The following is a 27825-nucleotide window of genomic DNA, read 5'->3' as shown; positions in this document are numbered from 1 at the left end:
AGCCCCATCATGTTAGAGGGATTGGTAGTGCTGCCTGACTATGTGGTCACAGCATTATTTGAGGTGTTCCCTTCCTCAAGCTGTCTCTTCCTCTCCCACCTCCTTTCCCCAGCCCCTTCCACTGCTCTGCTGGTCTCTTCCCGTTCATCTTAAGGCCTTTAGGTTTCCTGTTTCCTCCCTAGCTTCCCCTTATGAGAGACTACCTACCTAATCACCAGTGCAGGCTGGAGGGAAGAGCGCGGGGCACAGCGGCCACCAGGTGTCGCTCTTACTGCACAGGAGAGAGGACTCTGCGCTCCAGGGAGCCCTTGCCCACACCCCCAACCCGGGATGGACTTTTCTGTGACAGGCATGTAGAAGTGGCCACTTCTCCCACAGCAGGGAGAATAAGCAGCCCCGGTCGGTCCGTCATGTCCGTCTGCGGTGATTCTCTCCCTGTCACCTAGCAGACTAAAGACCGAATTGTCACTGGCTGGACCCATTTCCTTCTCTCAGGCTGGACACACTGCGTCAGGCACGAGTCCTACACGTAGGAGTCAGACATGGCTACCTGCCCGGCTCTGTCTCTTACGCACTAGGGGTAGTGACTGTTTGCATGCTGTGATTGGGGGCTGCCAGGAGCATGCCGTGTGAACTACCCAAAGGATTCTCTAATGATTCATCTCTTCGAGTAAACTATTTTTAAAAATTAATAATACTCCAGAGATCCTCTACCCAATAAATCATTAAGACCCTGATTGCAAACAGTGGACAGAACTTTGATACATAACTGCCTAATATTTCTTATTTATTTATTTATTTATTTATTTATTTATTTATTTATTTGCAGTACTGGGGATGGAACCCAGGGGCATTCTACCTCCAAGCTACACCCTAATTTTTATTCTTTATTTTGAAATAGGCTCTCGCTGAGCCTCACTAAGCAGTCGAGGCTGTTCGCAAACTGTGATCCTCCTGTCTCAGCCTCCTGAATGCTGGGATCACAAGCGTGCACCACCACAGCTGGCTCAGAACCTCCTAATATGTAAAGGCAAGGCAATGTGAGCCATGGCCTGCTGGCCTGGCCCTCGTCAGACCTTCCGGTCCCCAGGCCCCTGCGCGTAGGGGCAAGCGAGGATCTGAGACTAAGGCCATCTTGGTTGTATCTGAGACCATGGAGGCAGTCCAGGTGGGGGTAGCTTATCCAGGTGCTCACCTGGATAGAAAGCCCTGGGTGGATGGGACTTTCTAGGGACACTTTGGAGGCCCCTTGTCCCTCAAAAGTTTGGGGGGAACTTTTAGCCAAAGATCACCAGCCAACCTAGCTCTTTGTCAACAGATCTCTACTTCTCTGCTCTTTTTCAACTCATCTTATATGGTAACGCCAGGCTACTTTTGCTAAATTAACATTCTAAACATGCCAACCTTCTGCCCCAAATCCTTTGCTACCTTCTAGAGCCTACAGAATAAGGTTGGAGGAGAAGAACCCCAATCCTCATAACTCTTCCTCTGTGATCTGACGGCTTCCCTTTCCAACCACCTTGCCATTATACCAGGCCACTTGTCATTTGAACATTCTGTCTTTGAATACAGGGTCCTCTCGGCCTGAGACATCCTCTTTACTGCCCATCTAAGTGCGTCCAAATGCTGCAAAATGCTCCCACTTCCCCACCCCCAAATGCCTCGATTTGGAGCTGTGAGCCGCCGTTCCACTCCTGGAGTTAATTAGTGAAATCTCTTTAATAGCACTTGACAGCTAACCTTGTGTAAGAGACTGTGCTGTAACCTCTTACGTGGAGTATAAATAAATTGTTGAAGGGCAGCAGCTGGGTTTTGTCATCTGTAGCACAAGGTCTTGTAAGAGATCAGGTAGCTTTGGGAGTAAATAAACTAACGCAGAAAGGGGAAGCTGCTGACGCTGACGAGGAGACGCGGGCCTCTGCCCCTGCGCTTTTAGGATGCTCGAGTCCGCGGACGGCCTGGGGTGAGTCTTCTGACTGATTTTGGAATTGCTGCCTTGCTTAGCACAGTGACTGCAGTGTAGATAGTATCCAGTGCAGATGTGCTGAATGAATGAAGGATTCATGAGAAAGCCCTTTGGTGCATTGAAAGATGCAAATTCTAGGACTCTCTTTTTCACAAAGTCCTATAGACAAATTAAACTACCAAATGTTCACATAAAGCTATAAACCAATTGAGGAATTATTATTATTATTATTATTATTATTATTATTTTGTGTGTGTGTGTGGTACTGGGGATGGAACACAGGGGCCTTCTACCTCCGGGCTACACTCCCAGATCTATTTTATATTTTATTTGGAAACAGGGTCTCTTAAGCCAGCTGAGGCTGGCTTTGAACCTGCGTGATTCTCCTGTCTCAGCCTCCCAAGCACAGGGATTACAAGTGTGCGCCACCACGTCCGGCAAGGAATTATTATTTTTAGTAGTAGTAGTAGTTGTTGTTGTATGTGGTATTGGTAAGTAAACCCAAGGGCTTCCTATTTCTGAACTATACCCCCAGTCCTATTTTATTTTTATTTTGAAACAGGGTCTTGCTAGATTGCTGCAAGTCTAAATTGTTGAAGCTGGCCTTGAACCTGTGATCCTCCTGTCTCAACCTCCCATGTACTGGGATTACAGGTGAGTGCTAGCACACCTGGTTTTATTATTATTTTATTATTATAGAGAATAGGCCTATCTTTATTGAATTTGTCTAGAACTTGCCTCTATCCCCAACCCCGGCATATAGACAGACAGACAGACAGACAGACACACACACACACACACACACACACACACACACACACAATCACATCACAAAGCACCAGTGATGTGTCCTCAGTTTAAGACTCCAGTCCCTGCTGTGCACACCATGGGCCCCCAGGTGAAAGCCCACCCTCCCATGAGGCACAGGACACATCTTTCCTCTCCTTCCACCATTGTTACTTACGTGAAGACTTCAAACCCCCATCCTGCCAGTGCAGTGAAAAGCCTGGGACTCAGATCTCGAGCTGGATTCATGGCACAGCCAGTGTTCAGCCCCAAAGAAGAAGAGAGGACAATAATGAGGAGGCCAATGACCACAGGCTCTAGGCCCTTGGGGACCCCCAGGTTTCTGGAGTCAAAAATAGCAAAAACAATCATGAGCAGGAACATGGTGGACAGGACCTGCAAGGAGAAAACACACAGGAGGGTGAGCCTGCGTCTGCTAATACGCGCCTCGAAATTCAACCTTCTTTCTAAAATAAACCCACCAGTAACGACCCGTGCGCATTAGATGAGTGCATGGCTCTTCTTTCCAGCAATCCTAGAGGGGATGTTAACATAATTGTTCTTTGCAGACTCGTTCCCTGCCCAAGAGGGCATGCTTAGTGACTGGCAGCGGCCTTTGGTCCAAGGCTTTTAGCAACAGAGACTGTTCTCTGGACTGTGGCTGCTCTACTAAGAGAGGAGTAGATGGGACAGTGAGCTGCAGGGCCGTGAGGCGATGAAGGGCTTGCTGAAACTGAGGAGAAGAACAAAGGAAGAGAGCCATAGATAAGTGGGCAAAGGAAGCAGCAGAAAGTCTGCCGAAGAGAAGTACAATTGGGAAGCAAGTGGAATGTGTGTGTGTGTGTGTGTGTGTGTGTGTGTGTGTGTGTGTTGAGGGTCTGGGGATGGAACCCAGGGGCATTCAGCCTCTGAGCTACACCCCCTGCCCTATTTTTTATTCTTTATTTTGAAACCGGGTCTCACTGAGTTGCAGAGGGCCTCACTAAGTAGCTGAGGCTGTCCGCGAACCGCGATCCTCCAGTCTCAACCTCCCGAATGCTGGGATTACAAGCGTGCGCCACCACACCCGGTGAAAAATCTGTTTTATAGAAAAGAAATGCAAACAATTCCAAATGTTAGGAAAAGAGAATCAGCTCTTTCAGGGGTTTCAAGTGGAGCTTAGCACATGTTTTTGAAAGGAAACTCAGCAAAAATTTAGCAATATGCATTTTATTTTATTTTTACTTATTTATTTATTTTTGGTGGTACTGGGGGTGGAATCCAGGGGCTTTCTAATTCCAAGATATACTCCCAGACCTATTTTATATTTTTATTTGTAAACAGGGTCTAAATAAGTTGTGGAGAGCCTCACTAAGTAGCTGAGGCTGGCTTCGAACTTGTGTGATCCTCCTGTCTCAGCCTCCCAAGTGCAGGGATTACAAGCGTACGTCACCCTGCCCGGCTAGCAACATGCATTTTATTTTATTTTATTTTATTTTATTTTATTTATTTGGTGGTACTGGGGTTCCTGGAAGCCCTTCTACCTCCGGACTATACTCACAGACCTATTTTATATTTTTGAAACAGGGTCTCTTACACCAGTGTGGCTGGTGATTCTCCTGTCCTGCCTCCCAAGCATGGGGATTACAAGCGTGCGCCACCATGCCCGGCGCAACAACACGAATTTTAAAATACTAGTTTGAGCAGAGCATGGTGGCGCACGCTTGTAATCTCAGCATTCGGGAGGCTGAGACTGGAGGATCATGGTTCGCGTACAGCCTCAGCTACTTAGTGAGGCCCTCTGCAACTCAGTGAGACCCGGTTTCAAAATAAAGAATAAAAAATAGGGCAGGGGGTGTAGTTCAGAGGTTGAATGCCCCTGGGTTCCATCCCCAGACCCGCAAAATAAATAAAATAAAATAAAATACTAGTTTGTTCGTATAACTTCATGTTGCTGGGTGGTTGAGTCTTGTGCCATAGAAATCATCTCAAGCATGTAAAACTTACAAAACACTTAGGCATGTTCACTTAGGCATTCTATAGTACTAAAACCCAGAAGCTACCGGGCGTGGTGGCGCACGCTTGTAATCCCCACGCTTGGGAGGCGGAGACAGGAGGATCACGCAGGTTTGGAGCCAGCTTCGCTGGCTTAAGAGACTCTATTTCCAAATAAAAAAATATAAAATAGGTCTGGGAGTGTAGCCCGGAGGTAGAAGGGCTTCCAGGAACCCCAGTACCACCAAAAATAAAAAAATAAAAATAAAAAAAAATAAAACCCAGAAGCCATCCAAGAACATATCACTTAGGAAAGAACTGGCATGTTCCTTTCATAGTTCACCCTGTATCCATTAAAACTGTGCACCTGCCGTGAGCAAGCCCTTCTCCTCCCATCTTCTCTCTTCATACCTTTTTATATTGCCGTCCTACATTTATGAAACCATTGCCCTCCTTGCCTCTTCCTTCAGATGTCTCCAATTTTCCTTAGTTGGAAAGCTCCTGTTTCCAACCAGCTACTCCAGTCTCAGAGCTGGAAAGGCTCTTAAAGGTGATGTATACAATGATACCTACCATCCGGAGTTAAAGGTATTGAAGAATCTCACAGTCCCCACTTTCTGCCACCTACAGGCTACCAGACTTGCACTGATACCTCTAGCCATTGTTGTTCTTGGGAAACAGGGTCTGTATTTAGCACAGACCCAATTTCTAGAAAAGTCTTTCTTTTATTGAATATAACTTTATTTCATCATAAGTTCATTCATACATGGATTCACTCATTCATTAATAGTGTTTTCTGAAGCTTAGTGGTAAAGTACTTGCCTAGCATGAGCAAGGCCCAGGGTTTGATCCTCAGTACCACATACACACACAAAATATAATTTAGCATCTATCACGTAAGAGGCATTGTGTGTTCACTAAGTCATATTCTACCAAATCTGCGCCCTCCACCCAAACCCACATGCACCATATCTAGGCCAAATGCCCCTGCTACCCACCCTGCACTGTGATATCACTATCTTTTTGGTTCCTCTTTCTCAGGAGCTTGCCTTCTCGAAGTAGAATTTGGAAATGAGTCTAACACTCTCAGCCTAGTGCCAGGTGCAAGGTAAGACCCTCATTACTTCATTTCTATACTATGCTTCTACTGTGCCACCTATGACAGCATATCTTTGTCTGGCAGCCCATCTCTCTGCTATTATTCTCACTGAAACTTCTTCTGTTGTCAGAGGTCTTCAAGGCCCTCTGCTCCAAGCTGGTATTGTGATTCCTCTAGTCCAATTTTCCATCTAGTTATATTCTATTTTTCATTGTCCTCTTTTGTGTGTGTGTGGTACCAGAGATGGAACCCAGGGGCATGTTACCTCTGAGCCACACCCCAGCCCTATTTTTTATTCTTTATTTTGACACAAGGTCTCACTAAGTTGCAGAGGTCCTCACTGAGTAGCTGAGGCTGTCCTTGAACCGCGATCCTCCTGCCTCAGCCTCCCAAGTCTGGGATTACGAGCTGCGTGCGCCACCACGCCTGGCTATTGAATTGTCCTCTTATTCGAATGTGATCATTTGGTTCCTCACCTAGATTCAAAATTTCTGAGCAGACAGTTTCCGATGCGTTTTCCTCATATTATTATTTTTATTCTTGCAAGTAACTCTATTAGGGCTAATATTTATCTTCATTTTAAGTGAAAAACTCAAGACCCAAAAAGTCCAGTAATTTGCCGAAACCAGTCAAAAATTTGAGGACAAAAATGTTTTAATTCATGTAAAAGGACTCTGAATATTGGTTCTTTACAATTTGCATTAACTTGTCGGTTTCTCAAGCTCCAGTCACAGGACTGAGCACCTAGGACTCAATAAACTCTTGTTGACTGTGCGGTTTGTTTATCAAAGTGGAAAAGAAAAAGAAGAAGGCAAAGTTTTACACCTACCCATTGAATAAAAGTAGGCACGCCAGGTGTGGTGGCGCACGCTTGTAATCCCTGCGCTTGGGAGGCAGAGACAGGAGGATCGTGCAGGTTCTAAGCCAGCCGTGCTGGCTTAAGAGACCCTGTTTCCAAAAATAAAAAAAGTATGAAATAGGTCTGGGAGTGTAGCCCAGAGGTAGAAGGGCTTCCAGGAACCCCAGTACCACCAAAAAAAAAAAAAAAGTAGGCATATCAGGTAAGCTCGAAGACCTATTTTATATACATGCCCACTCTGATCTGCCTCATTCTGATCACAAAAGAATTTCCTTCCTTCCTTCTTTTTTTCCCCTTCCTTCTTTCCTTCTTCCTCTTCTTTGGCCAAGATGACCAACAGCCTTCTTGGAACACAATGAGTGAGGAAGAGCCTGTTAGGTTGACAAGGCTGATTTTGCCACAGACAGACCAGAATAATGGTGCTTCTGGCTATAGCACAAATGCTGGGGTGCCAGCAGCTAGTTTAAATAAGGTAGAGAAACTTTTAGCTCCCTGAGAGTTTGAATAACCTAGGCTCATGGTGAGACAGAGGAGATCCATGATGGCCAGACTCTCCCACTGTAAAGCATGGTTCATAAACTGAGATAGAATGGTCTTCTCTTGTGGCCTCCCTATTTAGACACTCACAAAAGAGACAAGAGTAAAATGAACTGCATCTTTCTTTCCAGGGGTTGAGATGCCCAGTCCTTCACCTTTTCATAGACCTCAACTGATGTGCGACAAATGTGTGTATTAAAGGCAGCAGAAAAGTCTTCTAGTGTTACCAGCTTCTGCAAGAACAAACACTTGTTGAGAAAGCCTGGGTCATTCCCTGAGACCTCTAACTTTGGAACCACAACCCTTCCTTCTGATAGGTCCACAATACTCCAATATTTTTCCCTTCTTTTATCATGTTTTCACCAAAGTTAGGTCTTTATTAAATCTGTACTTACTTGGTCTGCAAATGCATTCACCAGAGATAGATATGGAGCTGGGTATGTTGCAAAAATGTGTGCTGTTGCATTTTCTCCCACGATGAGTAATTTTCCACCAGCAAAGGCCATAAGGCCATCTGTGGAAGACAGAGCTCTGGCACATTAGTGTGTCTAGGGAGGGTCGAGGAAGGCTTCTGCCAGGCCTTGTGCTAAACAACGGCAAACGCTCACACTGAGCTTGGCATATCCTTATCTGTCTCTCTTGGCCTCACAGTATGTCAGTGTTAGAGATACCTAGGATTATCCCAGGATGGTGGGTCAGAGGTAGAAATCCCCTGGCTGTGCTGATGGACTTTAGCTAGTGGGGTTCTGGAAACTAATCCTTAGTGGGGTTCTATGAACCAATCTTTTTTTTTTTTTTTTCAGTACTGGGGATGGAATCCAGGGGCATTCTACCTCTCAATGACACTCCCAGCCCTATTTTTTTATTTTTTATTTTGAAACAGGGTCTCACTGAGTTGCAAAGGGCTTAAGTAGCTGAGGCTGTCTGAGAACCGCGATCCTCCTGTCTCAGCCTCCCAAATGCTGGGATTACAAGCATGTGCCGCCACGCCAGGCTAGGAACCAATCTTTTGGGGGGAAATTCTTGGAATTTTTCTAGGAGGTTACTGGGGATGCACGCCAGGGGCATTCTACCTCTGAGCTACTGGATTACAGGTGCCACCACATCTGGCTGAATTTGTGGAATTTTTAAGATCAACCTAAAGCTAGAGTAGAGATTAAACCTGCTCTAGGCAGAACAGTTCCTGGAGGGGTTCTCAGAAGCTCCTGATAACAATCTCCAGAACTTGAAGGTGTCACAATATAATGAAGAGGTGGAGGAGAGTCCCTGGAGTCCTTCTAACCAGGGGATGGCAGCACTTGATATAGCCAGTCCTCTTTGGCCATAGCAACTGGCTCTCTGAATTTCCGGTTTGGTTTTGAGTTCCCCTCTGGCTTTCTTACACTTTGATTCTCAGAGAGATGCCCATTTCCACAATCTAGTTCCCTAAGTCTGGGTTCATCAGCTTCATTTCCTGAGGTCTTCAGTTTGACAGACGCATGGAGGCTCACCTTGTGTCAGTTGGAATCTTGCTTTAGCCATTGATTTCATAGAACCTCAAGATTTCTTAGTGTGAAGGGAGTTGGGAATCATCTCATTCAATTTTCCCATTTTTCCAGGAGAAAACCGAGGTCCATCAGTCAGATGGCTTATTTACATCACACAGCTACTTACTGACAACCAGAACTGAAGTCCGCATCCCTGACCACCAGGACTGTTTTCCCCAAGGACTGTTGCAAGATGGAAGTCTAGAGGTGGGCCAGGTGACCCTGCTTCTCTGCTGTGTTTCTTCCTCCAAAGACATTCTCAGCTCCCTCCTCTAAGCACTTCTTTAAACACCAGTCAATGCCTCTTCCTTCAGCCAAATCAGAGAAAGAGAAACCTGCCGGCCTGTTGCTTATTTTATGTGTGTTCATGCTGTAGTGCAAGCTCAGACCAAAGTTTAAGTTCTAGTGACATTTAAGATGTCACCATTTAGCCGGGCGTGGTGGCGCACGCTTGTAATCCCTGCGCTTGGGAGGCTGAGACAGGAGGATTGCATGGGTTCGAAGCCAGCCTCAGCTACTTAGTGAGGCTCTCAGCAACTTAGTGAGACCCTGTTTCCAAATAAAATATAAAATAGGTCTGGGAGTATAGCCCGGAGGTAGAAAGCCTCTGGGTTCCACCCCTAGTACCACCAAAAAAACCCCCAAAAAACAAATAAGATGTCACCATTTTTATTAAGAAGCTTCATAGCCTGGCATGGTGGTACACGCTTGTAATCCCAGCATTCGGGATGCTGAGATCAGAGGATCGCAGTTCGTGGACAGCCTCAGTTACTTAGTGAGGCCCTCTGTAACTTAGTGAGACCCTGTTCCAAAATAATGAATAAAAAATAGGGCAGAGAGTGTACCTCAGAGGTCGAATGCCCCTGGGTTCCATCTCCAGACCCGCAAAAAAAAAAATAAAATAAAATCAAGAAGCTTCATACATTTGGTCAAATGATAATATTGGTCTCATTACCTTAAACTTAGAATTTCCTGTCAATTATAGAGTGCTTTCTGGTCTCGCTTAACTGCCCCTCTTCCTACCAGGTACTTCCAGCTTTCAAATGATGCCCAGTTTCCCATCATCTGAAGACTCAAGGCTCTACTCACCATAGTAAATGCCAAAGAGAGCTGCAGCCCCCACAAAGGCTCCCAGAAACTGGGCTCCCACATAAAACGGCAATTTGTACCATTTCATCCGTCCAAAGAGACACATGGCAAAAGACACAGCTGGGTTGATGTGGCCACCTACAAAAGAAATGACTTGGAATGTCAGAGTGGAGGCCGGGAAGAAACTGGCATCAATACAACCTCACCTAGAGAGCTCAGGCAGAACCCAGTCTTCTAGCTAGAGACCTATATGTGAGGAGAAAGATGTGTGTGAATGAGCATGTGCACATGCGTGCGCATGCGTGCATGTGCGTGTAGAGAGAGAGAGAGAGAGAGAGAGAGAGAGAGAGAGAGAGAGAGAGAGAGAGAGAACTTTGGAGGGATGGATGGAGAACTAATCCTCATGGCATTATTAGGTACTATTTATTTTGTTTGAAGATTTAAAGAAGTTTATTAGAAAGATAGAAATACAGAAAATAGAAATACAGCCCCATGCCAAAATGGCATGGGGGGGTGACTTGAAATGAATACACCCTAGGTACTATTTAGAATGTACATTTTTATTGAGCCGGGCGTGGTGGCGCACGCTTGTAATCCCTGCACTTGGGAAGCTGAGACAGGACGATTGCACAGGTTCGAGCCAGCCTCAGCTACTTAGTGAGGCTCTCAGCAACTTAGTGAGACCCTGTTTCCAAATAAAATACAAAATAGGTCTGGGAGTATAGCCCGGAGGTAGAAAGCCTCTGGGTTCCACCCCCAGTACCACCAAAAAAAAAAAAAAAAGAATGTACATTTTTATGAAAAGGCAGTCAGATTAGAAAGAAACTTCATGTACCCAAATAGCTCATTTTAATGGGGTTTTATCTACTGATAAAGCAATAAGCCCAAATAGATTGATGTAAGCTATTAATGTCAAACATATTAAAGTCAAAATACTTAGCGCAATAGAGTGTAAGGTCTAAATCTATATCTAGTGCATCCTTCGTCCACAGTCCTAGGCTATAAAAGCAGCCCTAGCACTGAGAAGAGAGGTCTCTTAGAGGGAAGCGCCCTGCGTTTGAGGGCTGTGCCTCCCCAGAGGAAGGGGCTTCCTTATTCTGAGGTGATCACAAGTCTGAGCGATTCTCTTCTGTTCCTCTGTGTAAACAGTTCATTTTTCTCACACAGAAATGTAGCAAGACTTCCTTCACCCCAGCCCAAAGGACAGCCAGTGAAATCAGCCTCTTGATTTCTCATCTCTTTATAAGATTAGAAGGAAGGCTTCTTCTAGCAAGGTCACTGACACCCCCAGCTGGTTTTTATAGAATAACATTTCCTGAACACTTGCCAGATGAGATCTTGGGGGTATTGTGTGCATTCAGTTCTCCAATGAGATGGTACTACTCCAGTTAGTAGGTGAGGCACCTCGGACAGAGGAGTAACCCTTCTGAGCTGCATGGTCAGCGAATGGCAGAACCAGGATTCAAAGCCAGCTTTATTTAAACTTCAGCCTTAGTCTGTGTTATACCACCCCCATACCTTCTGCCTTCGTGGAAAGAAAAAAAGAAAAATTAGCCCCCCGCCCCCAGCCCATATACTCTCTTCCCAGGGAAGAAAGATATCATCTGAGGAGCACAGATGGCATTTTATGTGGCTGGAAGATCAGAGCCACTGTCAAGGTGACCACACTGGAATGTGGACTTTCAGGTTGTGAAACAAAACAGATGATAAGGACCTTGGTGATGATAACTGTGATGCAGTGACTGATAATCCTTTGACCCTCTTCAGAACCCTGGGTGCTCATCTCCAGGGGAAGCCCTCCCCCCAGGGACAGAGCCACAGTCTCCCTCAGTCACCAAGCCAGAGTAGACCTGTGAAGTTTCTGTTGGCAAAACCAGCATCTCTTCATCTGCCTCTGATACTCAAGCTAATAGGAGCAAGAAAATGCCAATGTACCAAAGCACAGGTGATTTCCTGAAGCCTTACAGACACTTCTACTGTTGTAGTTTACATTTATTTATTTATTTATTTATTTATTTATTTATTTATTTATTGTACCAAAGATTGAACCCAGGGACATTCTACCATTCTACCTCCAAGCTACACCCCTAGGCCTATTTTTCATTCTTTATTTTGAAGCAGGGTCTCACTAAGTTGCAGAGGGCCTCACTAAGTAGCTGAGGCTGACCGAGAACCTGTGATCCTCCTGTCTCAGCCTCCAATTCTGGAGCCAGCAGAGGACTGCTTACTGAGAAGGCTGGAAACATGGGGTCAGAGGTGGTCCTACAAGACCGTGAGAAGTTCCTCTCCTCAAGGCTGTGTGCAGAACAGCTGCCACCCAGCACTCTAGAAGCACCCATTGGGAGAGGACCACGGTGTCTTTTGAAATCACCTCCAACCCAAAGTACTTTCCCTGAGATGAGTCCGCCAGCGGGAGACTTCTAGCACCCCTCTTCCACACTGAAATTTCCTACAGATACGTTTATATTTTTTAGCTCCTCCTAGGTACCCTGAGGCTGGAATCACTGTTCACGTTAGACCTTACAGGAGGCTAGGCATCTGAGATAAGAAAGTCAATATTTGAGATAATAAATCATCAGAGGTCCCGTTTAGAGAACTCAGACTACAGGGACCTGCAGAGAGGGAAAGTTAGGAGGGTGTTTCCCAACGCAACCAGAAGCAGGATCTCAGAGATGGCAGAAGGGCCAGGAAGGGAGGGGAACCAGCGGCACCCTTGGCTAAGGGCCAAGTAGCTTTTGGGGTTTCCCCCTGCAGAGAGGAGTGCTCACGCCCAGCTCACCCCAAGCACTAGGCAGGGCAGCCTAGTGAAAAGAACATGAGGCTAGAGTCCTGCACTCAAATATTCGGTCTGCCGAGGGGGTTGGTGATCAGATGTCCTTCTAAGGAACACAGGGGTGTCGCTGGGGAGTCCACAAAGCAAGTGAGGCAAGCCCTGGGTGACAGAGAACTTCTTCAATGTTTTATTCTGGGCAAATACTCTCCTCCCCCGCCCACCCATGGACACCAAGACAAAAGAAGCAACTTATATTTCATTTGTTACAAAACGTAGCTATTTTGCTTTTCAATGCATTATTTTACTTAGAAAAGACTAACTCAAAATAACTACACCTCATAGCCTAAGGACCCCGTGTGGGATAGTCACAATTAGGGTATTCTGAGTTCTGACCGGTTGGCTTCAATTGGCACTTTTACAAAGGAGTGAATGCTGTAACGCCTTTACAATAGATTGATGTTTGGTGTTTAAAGGTCAAACAGCTGGCCTCACCAGTCTGCTGCTTAGCATACATGCTTTTCTGAATCCTCAAAGACAGCCTTGCGGGTGGCCACAAACCAAAGCCCTTGCTGCAATCACACACTTTTCCTCTTCCTGAGCCATCCGGGTGCTAGGGCCTGTGTGGACGTCACGTGGGGCGGGGGGATGTGTCTGCCTACTCCCAAGCCCTCAGCACTCAGGGAGCGTGAGCGGCACTAGTTTCTGGACAGTGGTGGGCAATAGGAGCTCCCGATCCAACCCATGGTATCTTTCATCATCCAGGCGCGGACGCTAATCTATCTGTATTTTGGGGTCTCAGTGTCTCTAATAAACAACATGGTCAGGTCCTGGCCCTCCTCTGGGAACAGTCTCTAGAGAAAACAACCCCATCAATTCTGGCCCTCGCCCTATACCCCAGGGACTTCACCCCAGTTCAGAGACATGAGGAGAAGACTCCATGCCCTCCCCTCTCTCCCTGTCTTTCCTTCCTTTTCCTCCTGTGATGACTCCCACACTCTCCAATTACAACAGTAAACCACAAACCATGGTGATGGTGAAGGGTGTTAACTACACTGGCAAAGTCTGGGGCCAATTAATCCTATGTAAGTACTTGATGTTCATGGTGTTATGCTGGCAAAATATTCCAAAGCCATGTCTCCACCCAATAGCTGAAAATATGCCCAGGTCTGCATTTCATGGTTTTCAGACACTATACCTGAGTGGGCATGCTGGGTGCTTGTGGTGTAACACCTGCATACTTGTTGAAAGCCAAGACTGTGTTTGTGCCTGGTGTCCAGGTCTGCATGCAAATCCAGCTGGCACCCCCAGGTAGCTGGTTATTCTTGGACCCACTTGAAATTTGCCTTGAAGCAGGCAGTGTGGTGCTAGGATCACAGCAAAAACTCTACAAAACTTGAATGGAGGCACTGCTCATGCCAAACAAATCGCCTTCACAGGAAACGATGGCTGGGCCACCCCAGATCCAAGACTGGCTATAGTATAGAAAGGGTTCCAGCCAGTAAATGCAAGTATCCTGCCCTAGGAAGCTCCCAGAGTCCAGGCGATCATTATTCTGCATTCATGACAATGACAGCAAGCTAGCTACAGGATCCTCTGTTAGCTCATTTTGCCCATAATAGATGATTGAAAATGTTGTTTAAGAATATGAACTTTACTATCACATAGACCTGGGTCAAGACTTCATTCTATTTGACCCCTGCAGGCCTTCTAGCAAAGTACTGACTCTCTCCCAGCACCAGTTTTCTCCCTAGAAAGAAGACAATGCCAGCCTCAAAGTGCAGTCACAGAGGAGAAGGGGGTTAAAGGTGCCCGGCACCCGACACGGTGCCCAGCATGCAGTGGTTTCTCAGTTGCCTTCCTTCTCTTACCACCAGCAGGCTTGCCTCAGTGCCCAGTGCCCACACCAGGCTGCTGAAAGAGTCCGGGAAAGAGCACCTTCCACAGTTCCTTCCTAAGTAAGCAGACTGCGTTAACTATCATTCCATTCTGCTTCTCAGAACCTTGCAGTTTGTTTCCAGCCGGCCCGCCTCAAAGGCAGGATAGGCTAAGACCTCGAGACCCGATATGCAGTGCCATGGAAGTACCATCCATTCTGCAAGAGAACTAACCCCTCAGTCACTTCTCATACAGATCCAGAAACATCATGCTGCCCTCACCTCCACTGACCTATCCACAGGGCATGTGGGAAACGGCTTCCACGTACGGGGCAGAGAGAGGAACAGTCCCACTGATGTCTCAAGACTGATGCACTTTGGAACCTAGGAATGACTCGGTTGTGGTGTGTGTGTGTGTGTGTGTGTGTGTGTGTGTGTGTGTTACTGGGGTGGAACCCAGGGGCTTTCTACCTCTGGGCTATACTCCCAGACCTATTTTTTTATATTTTATTTGAAAACAGGGTCTCACTAAGTCGCTGAGAGCCTCACTAAGTAGCTGAGGCTGGCTTCGAACCTGCAATCCTCCTGTCTCAGCCTCCCAAGCTCTGGGATACAAGCGTGCGCCACCACGTCTGGCTCAGGTTATGAGTTCTAACCTCTACCTTGCTCTGGCTAAATGTTGCCCCTGCCTATGCCATTCACCATTTATAGGCCCTTTGACTTTTCTCATCATAAGAAGAGAATTCAATACATATTCTTGCAGGAATGAGATCAAAATAAACTAAGGCATGTAAAGCACCCAGCACTGTGCTAGGGAATTTGTGAGCCAATAGCGTCTAGTGTTATTTCTCTTGCTTACCAGAGACACCTCCAGTGACATAAATGGCCATTACGACGGCCATCGCGAATCCAACGTTGACAGTGACGACTCCTCCAAAATGTCCTCGACTGAGGACAGCTTGGGCAACAGTGCCACATCCGAGGACCTGGACGGAGAGGCGAGGAAAACCCACGTTAAGGGGAAATGGCACCATCAAGGGCAACAGAAACTCACAGTTCCAGGAAAATTAAAATGCCTCGCTCTGTACCGAGGGCTACGTGGGGCGGCAAGGCGGCGTCTGGCTCGCAGGTGAGCTCTGCCGGGGCTGCACGGCGTGAACGTTTTGCCTGTATTTATAAATCAGATAATTTCACACAATGATCTCCAGATGAAGACGTTATTTTAACGATATACTGGGAGAGAAGTTGCCTGACTCTGGCCCCTCTTTCTCGGTGTCTTTCTGCGCTGCGCTCATCATGCTGTCGGTCACAGCTACTGAAACTGAGGAATGCAAAACCATGGATGAGGGGAGACGACTATAACCTGAAGGAGGGCTCAGTACCAAGAATAATATTATTTAGGGGAAGGAAAACAGAAGATATGAGAAGAGTTTTCAGAAACAAATATACTTTAGAAAAAAAAGAAACTAACAATGTGAAAGTTTCTTATCAAGAAGATAACTAGCTAGTGTGTCTCTTTTTTTTTTCTTTTTTCTTTTTTCTTTTTTTTTTTTTTTTGCAGTACTGGGGATGGAACCCAGGGGCATTCGACCTCCGAGCTATACCCCCAGCCCTATTTTTTATTCTTTATTTTGAAACCGGGTCTCACTGAGTTGCAAGGGGCCTCACTAAGTAGCTGAGGCTGTCCGCGAACCACGATCCTCCGGTCTCAGCCTCCCGAATGCTGGGATCACAAGTGTGCGCCACCACGCCCGGCTAGTGTGTCTCTTCACAACAGAAAATAAAGGGAAGAGTCTCAAACGGAAGTCTGAGAAGTTGCCCACAATTTCCTGATAATGATTCTAAATAGCTCCCGTGGGGCTCATCTGTGAGGCCTTCAGAGAAATGCTAGAAAGCAGGGACAGTGAACATGCACAGCACGCTTTCTACTTATTCTCGCTGAGGGCAGGGGATGGACGGCACAGAGGTGGCCTCTGGGTGTCCCACCAGTGCCAGTTCTCAGAAGCATCTACTCAGCTTTCTTCACCTGTGTGGTACTGAGGATTGAAGCCAGAGGCATACACACCAGCCCTATTTTGTCTTTTATTTTGAAACAGGGTCTCCCTAGATTTCGGAGAGTCGCACCAAGTTGCTGAGGCTGGCCTTGAACCTGTGATGCTCTCAGCATCCAACTATTGGGATTACAGACATCCACCACCACTCCTGGCTTATAGATCTGACATTATTTTTTCTAGAATCTTTATATATTATAACAACTGTCGATTTAAACCCACGTTGGTATCTTTTCTTCTTTTTAATTGAAAGCTAATTAAATGTTCTAGGCACAGCTTCCAAACCAACTGGCATTTTAATAAGTATCTCCTGAAAAGAGGAATGAAATAATACTGACAGCTGATTCAACCTGATCTAAATCAGCAGGATCTAGACCAGGAGGACCAAGGAGAGACAAACCCAAGGACAGGCTAGTGCCTGCTGTCACTGTTTTCCAAATGTGGCTTCCCCTTTTCATGGTCCCAATGCACACGCACTTGCCTAGAGGAAACATAAAAGCTTGAAATGGCCTCTACTCTGTAAATTTCACTATGATTAAAATTCTTGTCTTTCACCCTTGCTGCCGAAGTTGCTTTTCTAGAGAGGAGAATCGATGCTGTGTCTGTAGGAATGGAACAGGAGGAGAGGCGAGCCATGGGGAGACCACAGTTGCCTTCAGCAGAGTCGCAGCCTTACATTTAACTTTTTTTTTTGGGGGGGGGGGCTGGGGTTTGAACCCAGAGGCATTCTACCTCTGAGCTACACCTCGAGCCTGATTTTTTATTCTTTATTTTGAAAAGGGTCTCACTAAGTTGAGGAGGGCCTCACTAAGTCGCTGAGGCTGGTCACGAACCTGGAACCTCCTACCTCAGCCTCCCGAATGCTGGGGTTATAAGCATGCACAACTACTCCCGGCTGCGTTTAACATTTTAATCTATTTATTGTTGCAGGAAAAGCGAGGAGGGAGACAGGCACCACCTACTGGGATCTTCCCTTGCCCGCCCGCTCCGGCCTGGCCTCTGATGTTCTCGATGACAAGGGCTGACTGCCGTAGAATGGCCCCCACTCCGGTTGCCTTCTGTGTGCTCAGCATATTTTCTCCTCCAAATCAGAGCAGTATTCCAAATAAAGTTTTTAACCCATTTTCTGCTCTGCCATATTCTCCTTCTTAGATGTAGAAGCGTCCATTACCATATCTGTTCTGTCTCTATTTTCTGGTCTCCCCATCAGGAAAGTTCTCACCAAGCCTGACCTCTTTTCTCTGAAATTAAATTGTACTTTTCATGCTATACAGTCAGTACTGAGTTGTTTTCCAAGAACCTGATCTGTTTCCTTGTCTCGAAAATGATCGATAAGGGTTCTTTCTTTTTATTTTATTTTATTTTGTTTTTGCAGTACTAGGGATGGAACCCAGGGGCATTCTACCTCCAAGCTACATGCCCAGCTCTATTTTTTTGTTCTTTAGTTTGAAACAGGGTCTTGTTGAGTTGCAAAGGCCCTCACTAAATAGCTGAGGCTGTCCTCGAACTGGGATCCTCCTGTCTCAGCCTCTCAAATGCTGTGGTTACAAGAGTGTGGCACCAGGCCCAGCTTGATAAAGGTTCTTTCTTACCAACAGGCAATAATATGCCAGGCACTGTTTGCTAGGGTGTTGTTTCCTAAGTCTACCACCGAGGATGCCTCTGCCGATCTCATACAGACCTGTAAGGCCTCTTCCACCCTCTTGCCAAGATTTAGTACTTGCTTAATCTACTTGCCTCCTATAAGAGCTCGAAAAAAAATCTCAAAACCAGGTTGGGAACCGAGAGCATGACAAAGCCCACTGTCCAGGCTTCACCATCTCCTGACCGAGTCCCTAAAGCTCCGCACCCATCATGTATTCATATTCCCTAAATATCGTTACCAAGCAACTCTTCTCTCACCAACCCAGACCACCCAACTGTCTCTCTGCAAACAACACCATTTTTTACTTGACTCAGTGCCTCCTAAGAGGGTTGAAAATCAGTGACAGTTCAGAGCATCACCTGGACAGTGTGTTCCAGTTATCCTGTACTGCATAACTAACCACCCCCAGCCTAATGGGCTTAAAATAACTACATTTATTTTGCTGTACATCATCGACCTGGGCAGAGTCTGGCAGGGCAGCTATTCTCTGCTCCATTTGTATTCAGATGTGCTGGGTCCAAGGTGAGCGCACTGGAGCTGATGCTTGTGTCTAGTGGCTGGTATTGGCTGCCACCTGATGTCTTAGCTTGAGGATGGGCCAAAACACCTACAAATGGCTTCTTTATCTGGTCTGGCTTCTTTTCAACCTAGGTTGCAAAAGCCAGCATCATATGGGCTCTAAAATCTGTGTGGTTTTTTTTTTTTTTTTTTTTTTTTGTGTGTGTGTGTGTGTAGTACTGGGGATTGAACCCAGAGGCATTCTACCACCAAGCTACACCCCCAGCCCTATTTTTATTCTTTATTTTGAAACAGGGTCTCACTAAGCTGCAGAGGGCCTAAGTAGCTGAGGCTGTCCATGAACCTCAGTCCTCCTGTCTTATTTTCCCAAGAATTACAAGTGTGCACCACCACACCCAGCAAAGTTTGTGTTCTTAATCCTTGTACTGTGCCCCCCCTTTCAGCCACTGCATTGTCCTGGCGCTAAACTTGAAAGCACCTGGAAGGAAACCGAAATAGGCCTTCTCCTACACCATTCCAAGGAGGTGCTTACTTGGCTCTGCCATCTGGCCTTTAGGGACAAGGGGCTCATTATTGGATTAGGCAACTTGTTATATCATCTATCTATCTACCTATCTATCATCTATCTATCCATCACCTATCTATCTCTATCTCTCTATCTAATCTTTCTTTCTACCCCTCACTCCCCCTTTATTATATATATATATATATATATATATATATATATTTTTTTTTTTTTTTTTTTTTTTTTTTTTTTTTTTTGCGGGTCTGGGAATGGGAACCCAGAGGCATTTGACCTCTGAGCTACACCACCCCCTGCCCAAATTTTTATTCTTTATTTTGAAACAGGGTCTCACTGAGTTGCAGAGGGCCTCACTAAATAGGTAAGGCTGTCCACAAATGGTGATCTTCCTGTCTCTGCCTCCCAAATGCGGGGATTACAAGCCTGTGGCATCACACCCAGCTTGGCAATTTTATAATATACTCAAGGTTATATATTAAATTTCTTGGTAAGCCAGGTATGGTGGTACATGCTTGTAATCTCAGCATTCCGGAGGCTGAGGCCAAAGGATCAAGGTTCTCAGACAGCCTCAGCTACTTAGTGAGGCCTGCTGCAACTTAGTGAGACTCTGTTTCAAAATAAAGAATAAAAAATAGGGCAGGGGGTGTAGCTCGGAGGTCAAATGCCCCTGGGTTCCATCCCCACACACGAAAACAAAAATTCTTTGTAATCCTTTCTAATATACTAGAGGTGATTAAACAATCGGATCCTAGGAGCTTCTTCCAGGTATGAAAATGCCCTACGTGGCTGTGTAAATGAACATTACTTCTCAGCTTCAGCTGGCTCCTCTGTTAAAGGGAAGAAACAATATCTGCCAGGCTTGCTTTGTAGGATTCTTCAATAAAGGTTTAAATGAGATAACAGTAATAAAGGCAATGACTAAACAGCAAGGGACAATCATACATGTAGGATATTATTGTTCATAGTGTAAACTGAAAAGAAAAATTCCAGTTCAGGGTGAACAAGTAAAGACAATTATGAACTTAGCCACTAACTCCCTTCCTGGTGATAAAAACAGTGTAGACAATAGATCCATTTCAGATATTAAAAATAGTTGTAGTTTCATTCCTAGCCATAGAATCAAACTCTGCAGGGCCGGGGAAGTGGGAGAGTGATGAGACCTTCAGGTCATTTTGCCTCTTGTGGCTACTCTCCACAGATGGGCACTTCATAGTGGCTGGAGTTTCATAAACGGCAGGATCTAGAGAAAGAATTCAATAGAAAAGGAAGAAAGATACTGAAAAGGCCGAATTGGTGTGTGATTAATTGGCTTGTGAGGTGCTGCTCCGCCATTCCTAACCACGCAGGCCAAACATTCTGGCATCATCTGGTAACCCTTCCTTTCTGCCCCTCAGGCAGCCATAGCTAATGACTGACTCCCTCTCCTGCTGAGCCTTCTGCAGCGGCTGACAGTGTCCCTGCCTCCAACTCTAACCATCCATTGACCATGCCAGTCATCATGTCTACAGGGAGACCACAGCCGCCCACTGCTCAGGAAGTGCCAGCCCAACATGAGCTGGTATTCAGCAGTGCCCACGCCTCCAGCTGGCGCGAGGCTTCACCAACCGCTCTGTGCCAGCCACGGAGTCCTTGAGCTGATGGCTGCCATGCCCACCTCTGCAGGTCTGCTCTTACTGCACCTCAAAGAAGGGGCACCATTGCCCTGCGCCTGCGCCTCCCCCACTAAAGTCAGTGTAAGCCAGGTGCATGCCTGTAACCCCAATACTTGGGAGGCCGAGACAGGAGGATGCAGGTTCAAGGATAGCCTCGGTGACTTAGTGAGGCCCTATTTTAAAATAAATAACTTAGGGCTGAGGGTGTAGCTCAGAGGTAAAAATACCCCTGGGTTCAATCCCCAATAACACACACACACACACACACACACACACACACACACACACACACACCAATCTATTCCTAACACTAAGCTAAATCCTACCTCCTTAATGAAATTTTCTGACAAATTAGGCCTTCCTCGGCCTCTTCAACCACGTTATCACTTTGTTATCAGCCTCCCTGGCTTGGGGAGCGCCGCGAAGATGACAATGTTTCTACCTCTGAGCTGCACCCCAGCCCTATTTTATTCTTTCTTTCTTTCTTTATTTTTTTGCGGGTCTGGGGATGGAACCCAGGGGCATTCAACCTCCGAGCTACACCTCCTGCCCTATTTTTTTATTCTTTATTTTGAAAACGGGTCTCACTGAGTTGCAAAGATCCTCACTAAGTAGCTGAGGCTGTCCGCGAACCGAGATCCTCCAGTCTCAGCCTCCCGAATGCTGGGATTACAAGTGTGAGCCACCACGCCCGGTTCTATTTTATTCTTTATTTTGAAACAGGGTCTCACTAAGTCGCAGAGGGCCTAAGTAGCTGAGGCTAGCTGTGAACCTGTGACCCTCCTGTCCCAGCCTCCCAAGCACTGGGATCACAAGCGTTTGCCACCGTGCCCGGCTAGGTTGGCGCATTTTTGTTCTATGCACAAATAATATTTGGTGAAAGGTAAAAGCATTTATACAGAAAAGGAGAAAAAGTTACTTTTGGGTAAGACTTGAAAAATGGGAAGTGGAATTTCTAAGAAATAACATTTGGGAGCCGGGCGAGTCGGCGCACGCTTGTGATCCCAGTACTTGGGAGGCTGAGACAAGAGGATCACAGGTTCATGGCCAGCCTCAGCTACTTAGCGAGGCCCTCCGCAACTAGTGAGATCCTGTTTCAAAATAAATACTAAAAAATAGGGCTGGAGATGTAGCTCAGAGGTAGAATGCCCCTGGGTTCCAGCCCCAGTGCTGCAGAAAAAAAAAAAAAAAATATATATATATATATATATATATATATATATATATATATATAAATATAATTTGGGAGTGCTGAGAAGTTTGCACAACTGAGTCGTGACCCCTGTCACAAGCTGTTTACTGGACAAAACAAGAAACGTAACATGATGAAGTGATTATCACAAACTGAATGGCTGATGACAGGGAGGGGGAGAGTTGGTTCACAGACCTCACTGTGTTTGGACTTTCTTAAATCTCTTGCATGTTTATTACTTCTTTTAAAGTGTAAGACAAGATGTTGCTAGCAGAACACACAATGCATTACAGACAATAAATGTTCAAAGATTACATAAAAACTGAATCTTTTCAGAAAGAGAGTAGCTTGTTAATTTTAGGAATTCCTTTGCAAAATGTTTGTCAATGGACAAAACACGAAAACAGAGACCACCAGGAGCTGGGCTGGTGGTGCACGCTTGGAATCCCAGTACTTGGGAGGCTTCGACAGAAGGATGGGTTCACTGAGATGCTGTTTCAAAATAAAAAATAAATAGGACTGGGGTAGCTAAGAGGTAGGATGCCTCGGGAGCAACCTCTAGTCCAAAAAAAAAAAAAAAAGAATACTAAAGAAACTTGCAATTATCAGCCGGGCGTGGTGGCGCACCCTTGTAATCCCAGCGTTTGGGAGGCTGAGACCGGAGGATCGCAGTTCACAGACAGCCTCAGCTACTTAGTGAGGCCCTCTGCAACTCAGTGAGACCCTCTTTCAAAATGAAGAATAAAAAATTGGGCAGGAGGTGTAGCTCGAAGGTCAAATGCCCCTGGGTTCTATCCCCAGACCTGCAAAAAAAAAAAAAAAAGAAAAGAAAAGGAAAAAAAAAGAAAAGAAAGAAACTTGCAATTGTTGCAGAAGTGTGATTCCTTGTGTGTATGAAACATTGTGCAAAAATGGAAAAATAATATTTTTTGTATCTGCCTTCTATGAAATACTTTGATTCATCTGTTTAGAGTAGTATGAATAAAGAAATGTAGTCCTTGTGCTGAGTTCCATGCTGAGCATTCTGTATTGCTTTTCCATTACCCCATTACAAACTTACAGTCACTCTGGGGGGGTGTATCATGATCGGCACCTTAGAGATGAGGAAATTGAGGCTGAGGAAGGCTGAGCAGCTTGCTCAATTTTGTATCATTATTATTATTTTCATTATTATTATTATTATTATTATTATTATTATTATTAGGACTGGGGATTGAACCCAGGGCTATTCTACCTTCAAGCTACACCCCTGCCCCATTTTTTTTTTTTTTTTTTTTTTTTTTGCGGGTCTGGGGATGGAACCCAGAGGCATATGGCTTCCGAGCTACACCCCCTGCCCAATTTTTTATTCTTTATTTTGAAACAGGGTCTCACTGAGTTGCAGAGGGCCTCACTAAGTAGCTGAGGCTGTCTGCGAACCGCCATCCTCCTGTCTCAGCCTCCCGAATGCTGGGATTACAAGCATGCGCCACCGCGCCTGGCTTAACTTTACATTTTGAGGAGACAAACTTGACCATGAACCCATCTTAGAGTCCAGAGCTCTTAACCACTGCCCAGTGGACAGAGCAGGAGTCAGCAGCAGCAACCAAGGCTCCCGAGAATTCCTGGTATGTTCAGAGATGGCACAGTTTTGCATAGGATGTGGGAGAGGGGCACCAGTTTCTCTATTTAGATGCTCAAAGCAAAGGGCTGTCCAGGAAGGCTGGGACTAGTCAACCCTGGGCACAGCCATCTGTTATCAGTGTGTTCCGTATAAATGTCCTCATTTGTAAGCCGATAATAAGACGTGAGGAGAAAGGACTGCGGGGTCACTGGGAGCCTCTCCGTGGCTTAGTCTTTGTGCCGGGACAGGTGGCTTTTCTGGCGACCGTAAGTGTAGGCACTTTGTTCAGAAAACACCCACTACTTGAGCTTTTTACTAAAGCTCCGCAGTGACCCAGAGAGAAATTGCCTTTCAATGCCAGGTTCCCTCCTACAGTGTGGTACTGTCAGTTAATGTTACAAGCTTGTTAGTGAATGGCCTAAGCATTTATGCTCAGAGAAAGTATATGTGGAGACACAGTTTTATAATTCAGCCATACTAAGTTGATGGTGAATATTTTGATATTTGTTCCCCCTGAATTATTTAATTACTTAATCAGTACCTCAAATCATTGAATCACTTTGCATGATATTACTAATCTAAGGTTACATTAATACAGGCCTAATAAGAAACATAAGACATCGCGAGATCAAGATTTCTCTCCTACACCAGGCGTGGTGGTGCACGCTTGTAATCCCAGCATTTGGGAGGCTGAGACCGAAGTATCACAGTCCCTGGACAGCCTCAGTTACTTATTGAGGCCCTCTGCAATGTGAGACCCTGTTTCAAGAATAAAGAATAAAAAATAGGGCTGGGGATGTAGCTCAGAGGTAGACTGCCCTTGGGTTCCATCTACAGTACTGAAAAAAAAAAAAAAAGATTTCTCTCCTAATATTGCTTGAAATAAAAGTGTTCTGCATGCTGTTACCTCAAAAAATTTTGCCAGGTGCTAGGAAGAGGGCATTCAATTTTGAATAGCTAAACCTCCTGTGTATTAGTCTGTTTTCTGTTCTTATAATGAAATACCTGAGGCTGGGTAGTTTGCAAAGAAAAGAGGTTTATTTAGCTCACAGTATTGGAGTTTTCAGGGCACAGTGCCATTTTGGCATCACAGTGGGAGCATGTGCAACAGAAAGTGGCCCCATGACAGGAGGGGAAGCCAGAGCAGAGGGTGGGTCCAGTCCACCCAGTCACATGCCCAGGCCCCGCCTGACACTGCCAGGAAAGAGCCAGGCTGCCACCACAAGAACGCCTGGGGTATGAACCCCACCGGGGCCATCACGCGGGAAAGGGTGGTGTCAAGCAGACTGTCTCCTTCAGTCTCTCCGTGCACTCTCCAGGTGAGATACTTGTCTTTGTAGAACGTGGGTAAGAGCAGAGTCATAATCTATTGACCTATGGCTGGATGGTCTATAAGCAGGATTAGCCTGTGTGTTTGCCCCACATGGTAAGTCTAAAAATTTTTAATTGTGGCGAGAACATAAACAGAAAAATTACATAATACAATTCTGAATTTCTGATTACTATCAAAACATTGGGAAATCTGGTAAAGGCTTTCCTGCTTGGCAGCAATTCATGGAGAAGGTCTGGGAGCAGACGCCCCCTCCCAAGACATGGCATGCAGTGTCATCGTCCCCCTAACCCACCAGGTCCACTCTGTTCATGTACACTGCCTGTCTAGTCTCGACACGCTTTGGGGCTACTGACTCCTGTCTAAAGGTCTGGGAAGGGATACCCACTAAACTTTCAATGCCACAGAGGCCACAGTGACGACCGACCTGGGCTAAGATGCCTCAGGAGCTCTCAGTTCTTGGAGGGAGGACCCATGGCTGCCTTCAAATGAAGAACTGACTATAGGCAAGACTTCGCCTACGGCAGTGCTCAGAGAGGCCAAATTCCACCATCCCTGCACTTGAGTAGGGAGCCACTCTCTCCTGGAAGCATTTTGCTTTTTGTAACTTCCTGCTTTTGCAACCAATGGCAATCTATCAGGATGACGATCTGTAAACCTCGACCCTTCGGCCTGTCTGTGTAGACATTCATCCTATTCCATGTGTTTAGATCTACCTATTCAGGTTATATGACTGTGGCCATTCAAATATACAATGATAATAGGAACAACAAATATAACAACTAGTAATTATTGTGTGTGTGTGTGTGTGTGTGTGTGTGTGTGTGTGGTACTGGGAATTGAACTCAGACATTCTGCCTCTGAGCTACACTCCCAACTCTATTTTATTTTTATTTTGAAACAATATAGCACTAGGTTAAGAATTTCACTACCTGCTGAGACTGTCCTCAAACCTGCCATCTTCCTATCTCAGCCTCCCAAGTACTGGCATTACAGGTGTGAGCCACCACACCCGGGTACGGAGTACTTTTAGGAGCCAAGCACTTTTAGTACATTAGCCCAGTAGTTCTTGCAATCAATCTACGAAGTCAGTTTCTCTTATGGTCTCTTTTTCACAAATAAGGAGACCCAGGCTTATTAGGGAGGTTAAGAGAACTCACATTCACACAAGTAGTGACAGGGCAAAGGTCTGACTGCTTATCATCATTAAAAGAGGAACTTTCACAGCAAGTGTGCTGTCAGCCAACCACATTTTTTTTTTTTTTTTTTTGCAGTACTGGGGATGGAACCCAGGAGCATTTTACCTCCAAGCTATATCCCCTGCACTATTTTTAATTTTAAATATTTTTGTATTATTCCTTTCAATCCTTCATCCCATTTAAACACTGAAACACTGAATAACTTCAAAAACATCGTGTCACTATTCTGTAGCAGCATCCAAGTGTGGAGCCAGATTCTCTGACTCCCCCACGCTCCTCCCGTGACGATGGCCCTGCCTCTGTGCTCTACTTGTTCTCTTTCTAAGGACAGAATGTATATTTATGCACAGTTTTTTAGACAGTGAGTCTTCCAAATGGAAATTAAAAATTTCTCAGTCATTACAAAAATAGAAAGAATGGAGACTGAAACCTGAGCATTCTGGTTAAAAATGAGCATCTGGAAAACTATAAAACACTAAAAAAAAAAAAGAAATTGAAGAAGACCTTGGAAGATGGAAAGATCTCCTGTGCTCATGGATAGGCAGAATAAATATCATCAAAATGGCCATTCTGCCAAAAGTGATCTATAGATTCAGTGCAATTCCTATTAAAATACCAACGACATTCTTCATAGACCTAGAAAAATCAGTCATGAATTCTATATGGAGACAAGAAAAGACCAAGAATAGCCAAAGCAATCCTCAGCAATAAGAACCCCGTCAGAAGGCATCACCATACTTGACTTCAAATTATACTATAGATCAATAGTAGTAAAAACAGCATGGTATTAGCACAACAACAGGCAGACTGACCAGTGGAACAGAACAGAAGATACAGAAACAAACCCACACACCTATAGTCAATTAATCTTTAAGCTGGGCCCATATGGTGGCACACGCTTGTAATCCCTGCACTTGGGAGGCAGAGACAGGAAGATCCCACAGGTTTGAAGCTAGCCTCACCGGCTTAGGAGACCCTGTTTCCAAAATTAAAAAAGAAAAAAAAGGTCTGGAAGTGTAGCCTGGTGGTAGACGGGTTTCCAGAAACCCCAGTACCACCAAAAAATAAATAAATAAAATAAATCTTTGACAAAGGAGCCAAACTCATGCTCTGGAGAAAAGACAGCCTTTTCAACAAATGGTGCTGGGAGAACTGGCTATCCATTTCTAGAAAGACGGAACTAAATCCTCACCTCTCACCATGCACAGGAATCAACTCAAGATGGATTAAAGACTTGAAAATTAGACCAGAGACTGTGAAGTTATTAGAGGAGGGCATAGGCTCAACCCTACAACATACAGGCACAGACAGTAGTTAACTTTCTCAACAAAACCTCGAAACTGCAGGAAATTAAAGCAAGAATTAACAAGTGAGATGGCATCAAACTAAAAAGTTTCTTCTCATAAAATGAAACCATCAAGAACCTAAAGAGGAAGCCTACAGAATGGGAGAAGATCTTTACCAGCCACCACTCTGATAGAGGGCTAATATCCAGAATATACAAAGAGCTCAAAAGACTCTACACTAGCAAAACAAATAGGCCAATCAAAAAATGGGCAACTGAATTGAACAGACACTTCACAAAAGAAGAGATACAAATGGCCAATAGATACATGAAAAGATGTTCA

At 45.4% G+C, this 27825-nt stretch overlaps 1 protein-coding gene across 1 annotated transcript in view; it reads right to left on the bottom strand.

Annotated features, from left to right (window-relative positions):
- AQP9 (aquaporin 9) overlaps positions 1-27825 on the bottom strand; it is a gene marked incomplete at both ends in the record, with an annotated part of 44836 nt that overhangs the window by 763 nt on the left and 16248 nt on the right. The window contains 4 exons of the mRNA XM_080693123.1: positions 2931-3148; positions 7617-7735; positions 9837-9974; positions 15343-15469. Of these exons, the coding sequence (XP_080549249.1) occupies positions 2931-3148; positions 7617-7735; positions 9837-9974; positions 15343-15469 (602 nt within the window). The remainder of the gene's footprint in view (positions 1-2930; positions 3149-7616; positions 7736-9836; positions 9975-15342; positions 15470-27825) is intronic.

Source organism: Muscardinus avellanarius (genome assembly GCF_963383645.1).
Source record: "Muscardinus avellanarius genome assembly, chromosome: 3".
NCBI classification, from domain to species: domain Eukaryota; kingdom Metazoa; phylum Chordata; class Mammalia; order Rodentia; family Gliridae; genus Muscardinus; species Muscardinus avellanarius.
Note: the sequence above shows the minus strand (reverse complement) of the source record. Positions and strands in the feature narration are given on the sequence as shown.